Raw genomic sequence first — 7383 nt, 5'->3', positions numbered from 1 at the left:
CCTCCGCGCTCTCGGAACCGAGGTCTGAGACACACCGGCCGGTTCCGCCTCCGGGTCGCGCGCCACGTGACCGCCTCTGCGGGGCGGGTCCTTGGAACCCGGAGGGTTGGGGCTGAGGCGGGGTTTAGGTAAACGAGGTGGGTGCGGGGCGAAGCCAAGGGCGGTGGGCGGGGATTGGGCGGGTCGAGGGGTGGGGGCGGGGCATCGTTTTGGGGGGCGTCTCCGTCGGGCCCCAGCATCCTGGGGAAACTGGAATGCTCCTAGCTAGCTCCTCCCTGCACCCTGTCCCCTGCCGACGGGGATTGCTGTCCCGCCTCGCGGGCCGCGTGGGGACCGAGGGGTTGCATGCACTGGGAGCCTTGGAAGGCCGCTCCTCAGGTCTGCCTCTGTTCGGTGGATGCGTCCAAGGTCTCCCTGGAGGCTGGCGGGTGCCTAATGGGTCGTCCGGCAGGTGCCTAATGGGTCGTGCGGCGGCTGCTTGATGGCTCCGACGGTGCGGGGAGGCTATCACATGTGGGACACATTTGGAAGCCGATGGATTGGATGTAGCGGGGCGGGAGGGAAAGAGCAGAGTCGAAGGTGATTCTGGCTGGGGTGATGGGGGGCATTTTCGGAGAGTGGGGCTGTTGCGAAGGCACAGGTGTGGTCCCGGACAGGCTGGGGAAGCCACATGGACATTTCTAGTAGACAGTGGGGTGGGGGGGCGGGAAGAGGGGGGTGCTGGGCCCGGGTGTGAGTGAGGCATTGCGATGCAGGTGTTTACATTTTAAACTGTCCGCCCAGCAGGTCACAGAGCTGCACATCTGTCCCTGCACTGTCCTCCTCAGACAGCCGCGCCCCAACCAGGAGTCAGCCAGTGTCCCGGTCCCTTAGGCTGGTGACAGAACAGTATTTGAAGAGATAGGAGCTGATAATTTTCCCAAAGTGATGGAAGACGTGATCCACAGAATGAAGATGTGCTACGGTGGAGGGGAGCACCGGGAACGCCGCCGGCCGCCGGGGCCACGGCCGCTGCTGGCCCACGGACCTGCTACCTCGCTGCAGAGCAGCCGCTGCTGAGACCACAGGCAATGAAAGGAAAACTTCCATGTCCTGAAAATAATGCCTGCAAACCTAAACGTCTAGATCCAGCCAGCGGCACGCTTCAGAGATGAAGGCCACAGACATTTCGGAGACAAAGCCTGAGAGCATTCGTTATTAAGGAGACTGGTCCACAAAGCCCGAGGACGGGAGCAAAGGCACACAAGAGAAGGCTGTGTTACGAAAAGTCTAGTGAAGAGCGACTTGTGAAACAATGACAGTGATGTCTTGTGAGGCTTAAAACGTATCCGGAGAATTAAAACATGGGACAGTAGCGTAGAAGCGAAGTGGGTAAACGGAGGGGATCGGCAGGCCCCAGCTGTGTCCTAATCCCCTGGGCCTGTGAATGTGAGTCTGCTCGGTGACAAGGCTTTGCAGGTGTGATTAAGTTAAGCATCTTGCGATGGGAGATTATCCTGGATCATCTGAGTAGCCCTGAATGCCATCCCGGGGACTGGACGCAGAAGAGGCCACAGGATGACCTTGGAAGAGAGATTCGAAGATCACTGTGGAATCCACGTGGGTTTTGTCTTAATCAGAATGCTGAGATGGCAGATGCAGAAACGATTGTCACGGGGGGGACTCGGTGCTCACAGGTCCCTGCGAGCAGGAGGCAAGGCCACTCGGAGAGGCAGGAGGCAGATTATTTTATGTATCCTTAATTCCTTGGGCCTTGGGCCTTGTTCCTGGAGAGACGGCTAGGACTCGCCTGCGAGCGCCTCTGATTACAAAGTGACCCATCCAAGAGCCAGCCCGCACCGGCTCCTCACCTCACCCTCAGACACCAAGCCGTGTTCCTCCTGCCCCAAATCACCCAGGGCCAGGAAGTGGACAACTAGGGACCTTCCTGTAGCTCAGGCTGCTGCAATTATTTATATTTGATTCTAACTTTAGTCCATGCATTGTGCTGCCTCGCCCACTCCTTCCTGCAAAGACCCTAACAAAGGCTGTGGGCCACATCCTCCTCGCTCCTGCTTCTCCTCCTGGCCCAAACCAGAGCTTCCCCATGTGGCCTGCGTGGCGCTGGGAAAGGCGAGTAATAAATTCTCCCTTCAAAGGCAGCACCTCACCGTACCTGATTAAAACAAATCTTGGGCATGAATTTTACAGCAAAGATGCTCCACGGCCACTCTGCTGATGGAATGCAGGAAGGGGCCACACGTGCAGGAATGCAAGGACCACGGCTCCATGGGACAAGGCCAGCCGTAGGCCTGGGGTGGGGGGACATGGTCCTGTCCACACCTTCGCGGAGGGCGTGTGCTGTTCCAGATCAGGCCTGCGAAGCCGGAGCAGCAGAGACAGCGTGGTGCTGGGCACCCCGGGACACAGCCGGTCCACAGTGGCGCAGTTTGTACGGTCACGTGATTTTGTAAAACTGGCTGAACTAAGATACTGTGACCACAGCGGTTCCGGCACTGTCTCGGAGTCCCTCTGTCACACCTCCCCTCTTGCCGGGGTGGCCCTAGAGAGGGGGGGACCCTTTTGGGATCTGGCCAAGCGGAAGTCAGAGCTGCGGAAGCCTCCGCTGGGGTTTCGCGGAGCGTGTTTGTGTCAGTCCTACTCACTTCCTCGCTTATCAAGGTCGGTGCCAGACATCCTGGTGCAGAAAACCATTTCCGGACGCCCACGGCCGGCCACCAAGAGGAGTGGATTATGCGGACTTTTGGAAAGAGATTAAACATCCTGCTGATCTGACAGGAAGTGCTGACATGGGCACGATAACCTAGAACTCCACGACAATGTGACAGGACGTGACATGAGGGGTTTCATCGGATTAGCAGCGGCGTCTTCAGTGGGTCATGGCATGGGAACGTGCACCCAGAGCTTCCCCGACGTGTCTTCTCTAGATCTGACGGCTGTCTCAACACTGGGTCTGATTCGGGCAGGGATGGGCTGTCAAGTGTCGATGCTTATAAAACAGCAGTCCTGGGTTGATCCCACGCAGCTACATTGAGGGACGAAGTTACCTCTCTATTTCCCCCCTGGGAAATGACATCGCAAAATTGTTATAAGAGACAATAGAAAATGGAGATTTACAGAGTATCAGTGGAGTAGTAGGCAGTTATGAATAAAAATTGTGGCATTTCTGGATTTTGTGATGTTTGTGCTATTAAAATTTTCAATTTGTTGTGATTTCTTCTCTGATTTTGAATAAATATGTATCTAATTTTATCATAATCATCTTGCTTTTTTTTGTTACAGAGCATCCCATCGACTTCGGGCTGCGCAAACCAGCACCACGTTCACGGCTTCCCCTGGTCACCCCACTCGCCAACACGGGCCTGGCGGCCTCGAGGGCACCAGGCATCACTGCGAAGGGTAAACAGCTGTTCCTCAAGCCTCTCTGTGGCCTAAGGACACAAAGGTCCCGCCAGGAAGAAGGCTGTTTGATTAGACGAGGTGAACAGTAAGAAGGCCTGATCACCAAAGGCCACTGGCAAGGTGACAGGCCCCCTGGTGTGAGGAGGGCGTGTGCCTCAGTGGCAGCCCAGATCCTGTGTCTGTGAGTTCTCCTACTCGTTCAGCTTTATCTGTAACCCACGGTGGCTGCTCAGGGCACTTCCGAGGCCACTGGGACGTGTGCAGCGTGGTGAAAATCGCACGTGTCCCCTCGGGTGGGCCGTAGCGCCCGGCCCTGTTTCAGCTCCGACCATAAACACCTTTTAGCCGTCTACTTAGTGCCACGTTTCCTGCATTTCTGTGCTTTTTCTTGGTGATTTTGCTGCTTACAGCCCCGGAGCCTGGTCCCAAAGTTTGCCTGGTGTTCCCACGTGCAGGAGGCTGCGACGTGCCTTTGGGAGAAAATGTGTGTGTCGGCCGAGCGTCCTCAGGCCGAGTGACAGCGCTGCCGGCTGAGCCTGGTGTTCACGAACCAGCAGCGTGTGTTGAAGCGTCTGTAAACAGAAGCGCTCATTCAACAGGCTGTGCGCGGCCACTGCCCTGCAGGCGGTGGCCAGGGGCTCAGGGACCCAGCCCTGCATTCCCCCAGGAGCAGGGGTCAGCGTCTGCTCACTCTGTGCTCTGACTTCACAGAGACAAATCTTGGGAATAATGAGATTTGACTGTGACTGACAAGAATCACCTCCAGTACAGTCAGAGAATTCCTGCAAATCAGTAAGAAAAAGACACTCAATAGAAAAATGATCAAAGACATTTAATGGGGCCTCACAAGGTGCAGACCGCGGAGAGGCTGAGACCAGGCTGAGGCGTCCCAGCACACAGACGCCGGTGCGCCGCAGCCAGACCGGCCGCCCTGTGCCGCTGTGAGTGTCTGGGGCTGGCAAAGGTGTGCAGCACAGGGCAGCGTCCACATTCGGTGGCACATAATTTCATTTCTGTAGGATGATCTAGAGGTGGACACAGCATGTCCTATGGCCCGGCGGCTTCTTCAGTGCGCATGTGAGCGCGTGTCCAAACACTTGGGTGAGAGTGTTCCGGAAGCATGTTCCCTAACAGCCAAGGCCGGGTCACCAGGCAGGCCCATGGGCAGTGGGAGGAACGAGATGCAGACACACCTGCAGCAGGACCGCGCAGTGTGTGGGCCGCTGTGCAGCAAGCTGTCAGAGGACGCTCCCTGGCGCTCAAACCCAAACGCTGCGGGAGAGAAGCGTCCGCGACCACAGCTGGTGCGTTTCTGCGCCTTGCGCGCAGGGAGCGCAGTCCGCATGCGCATCAGTGCACAGGGGTCCTGCAGGGGACCACGTCGCTCCCACGCCTCAGCAGCGCAGCTGCTCAATCACTGATGCCTAGGTTGGAACTCTAACCCCATGTGCTGGCATCTGGAGGTCCAGCCTTCCGGCCCTTAGAGTTGGACGGGATTCGCGTCCTTAGGGAAGTGGCCGCAGAGAGCTCTCCCTCCCGCCAGGTGAGGGCACCGCGAGGAGGCGGACGTGGGCACAGCAGGAAGAGGCCTCGCCGGCTCCTGGCTCCCGTCTCGCACGCAGGTGCAGCCAGCGGGGCTGTGAGAGCTGAACGTCCGTTTTTTAAGTCCCAGTCTGTGGTGTTTTGTGTTGGCGGCCTGAGCCGAGCTGCCCGGGACAGTGAGAGGAGAGAAAGCGGAGGACGGCCGAGAGACCGGCATGGCTGGCACGGGAAGGGGCCTGCGCGAGGGCGCTGTCCGCGGAGCCGCGGGCTGGAGCGGACGGCCCCAGCAGGCTGTGTGCCGGCGGAGACCGCACTGTAAGCTTCGACCACAAGCCGCGGCTTCTGAAGTCATTCTAAGAAGCTCGCGGAGGGTCCGCTGGAAGTACTGTCTGCCGTTTTAGGTAACATGCGGGGTCAGAAAGTACAGTTAGAATCCTGCAGAGTGGGATTCCCTGCATTCCACTTTCTTGCAGACGGACAAAGGTCTGTCCTTAATCGTCTGTCCTTAGGAGTCAGCTGCACTTTGCAGTCCGCACAAACCTCTGCTCACCGCACCCCAGCGGGGTCATAACATCCTGGAGCCAGTGGCAAGTGGGGCCTGGCCCTCACCAGGCAACACGACCTGGCTGAGGGCAGGTGCAGAGGGCAGGTGCCAAGGAGACGTGGCCCAGGAGCTCCCAGCCGCTGGGCTTGAGGTGGGGTAGGGGGAAGAGGCTGTCAGTGAGCTGAGTCCCGGGGACCAGAGACTCACAGCTTTAGCACACTGACCCCTCTGCCTGGAGAGGAGTCCCAGGGGAAGGGGGCCTTTCCTTGCCTTGATCAGCTCCACCATTCCCCCCTCCCACACACGCACACTCAGCCCTGGCTCCCTCCCCCCACGCTGCTCATGACACTAGGTGGCATCTCTGGGCTTGTTTACTTTTCATCTGTCCTCTGTCTGCCCCAAACAGCTCCAGGTGTGCAGTGGACGCTCAGTGAAGATTCTAGACAAGTGAGGCACCCTCCTGGGGTTGGGGCAGAGTCTCCACCCACCTTCTGGGGCCTGCTCCTCTCCATATTCAGACGTGGTCCTTGGCACCCCCTCCCTCCCTCCAGAGTTCGCTCCTAAAATCCCCCTCTGTGCAAAAGGCTGTGTCTTCCAGGCATTTCCTCCGTAGCATTTGTGACTCTCACCCTGGACATTATGGTCATGGCTGCATACCCTGCCCCTCCTCTGGGAGCCTGGGATCCCGCCCTTCCAGGCACCCCTGGGAGCCAGCTCCTCAGAGGCCCTGCAGCCCCTACTCAGCCGGCCAGGGGAGGGACCTGGCTGCAGGGCAACCCATAACTACACAGCAGGCACCAGGCGGGTCCCTAGCAAGATTGTTGGCCCACAACGCCCGGCTCAGTCATGTGCACTGCAGTCCACTGTCAAGCTCCCAGGAGCAGGGGCCTTGGAATGCTGGCAGGAGATGGGGCAGGGTGATGCACACGCACATGTCCCCAGCGCAGCCTGGATAAGACAAAGCTGTGCCTGCTGGAGCAGCCTGGCCGGCAGGGCTGGGGAATGGGATACACTGCTGTCCTGGGAGAGCCATGGGATTTAATATCGGGAGGGTCCGAGACCAGCCCAGGCAGGAACGCGAGGCCAGGGCCAGGAAGCGAGGATGCCGGCCCCTCGCTCTTCCCACGGGAGAGCTGACGGGAGGGGCTCCTGTAAGGCCACCTGCAATCAGGCGAGGCAGCAAGTCAGGGCCGGCTGCAGCTGCAGTCCCTGGCCATAGCTGGCCGGGAGCCTCAGTCTCCGACTGTGGTGAGGACAGGGGCCGGCGCCTGGAGTGCTCGGGGCAGGGTCCATGTGTTGGAAGACCCCAAAGCCCTCCCAGCCCAAGGCCATCTCCATCACCCTTCTCCTCCACAGTGGACACCAGACTGAGCCCCGATGGCAGGGCCTGGATCCCCGATCCCGCCCTGGGGGCCCCGGGCTGCGCTAGCTGCGTCACCCTACGCAACCGAAAGCCACAGACAGGATCCTGGTGCTGCGTGGGAGATATCCATCTGCGCAGGGGAGATATCCATCTGCGCAGGCACGCGCCAGGGCGCCGCAGGTGCAAACACCTCGCGTCAGTGTCCGCAGGCCGCGTGCGGGGAACCGGGTCCTAGCTCCAGGCGCTGGCGGTCGACCCGAGGCCACCGGGCCCATCCTCCTGCTCTCTTAGCTCTCCCCACACGTCCCGGATTGGACCGGCCTGGGCCCCTGATCCCGTAGGCGGGCCCCGCCTCCCACCTCGGGCTACGCCCCCAGCCCAGGCCCCAACCCCTCAGGCCCACCCCGCATGGCCCTCCTTACCTAGGTTCCTCCCCAGGCCGCTTGGCCCGGGCCCTGGCGGACTCCACTTCCCCGCCACAGCCCCGCCCGCAGCCCCCAGTCCTATTCCCGCCGGCCCTTCCCCCCAGGCC

The 7383-nt window shown here is 59.9% G+C and overlaps 1 protein-coding gene and 1 long non-coding RNA gene across 2 annotated transcripts in view; both read left to right on the top strand.

Moving 5' to 3' along the window:
* The first annotated feature begins 230 nt into the window (after positions 1–230).
* Positions 231–3172, top strand: LOC111729238. Its single transcript, XR_002776147.1, has 2 exons — positions 231–579; positions 784–3172. It is a non-coding gene; the product is annotated as an uncharacterized LOC111729238 (long non-coding RNA).
* Positions 3173–5159: 1987 nt separating this feature from the next.
* DGKQ (diacylglycerol kinase theta) overlaps positions 5160–7383 on the top strand; it is a 16078-nt gene continuing 13854 nt past the window's right edge. Inside the window, exons 1-2 of the mRNA XM_011374702.1 lie at positions 5160–5259; positions 6845–6959. Coding sequence (XP_011373004.1) covers positions 5160–5259; positions 6845–6959 — 215 coding nt within the window. The remainder of the gene's footprint in view (positions 5260–6844; positions 6960–7383) is intronic.

The sequence above is a fragment of the Pteropus vampyrus genome, unplaced genomic scaffold, assembly GCF_000151845.1.
Source record: "Pteropus vampyrus isolate Shadow unplaced genomic scaffold, Pvam_2.0 Scaffold253, whole genome shotgun sequence".
In the NCBI taxonomy this organism is placed as follows: domain Eukaryota; kingdom Metazoa; phylum Chordata; class Mammalia; order Chiroptera; family Pteropodidae; genus Pteropus; species Pteropus vampyrus.
Note: the sequence above shows the minus strand (reverse complement) of the source record. Positions and strands in the feature narration are given on the sequence as shown.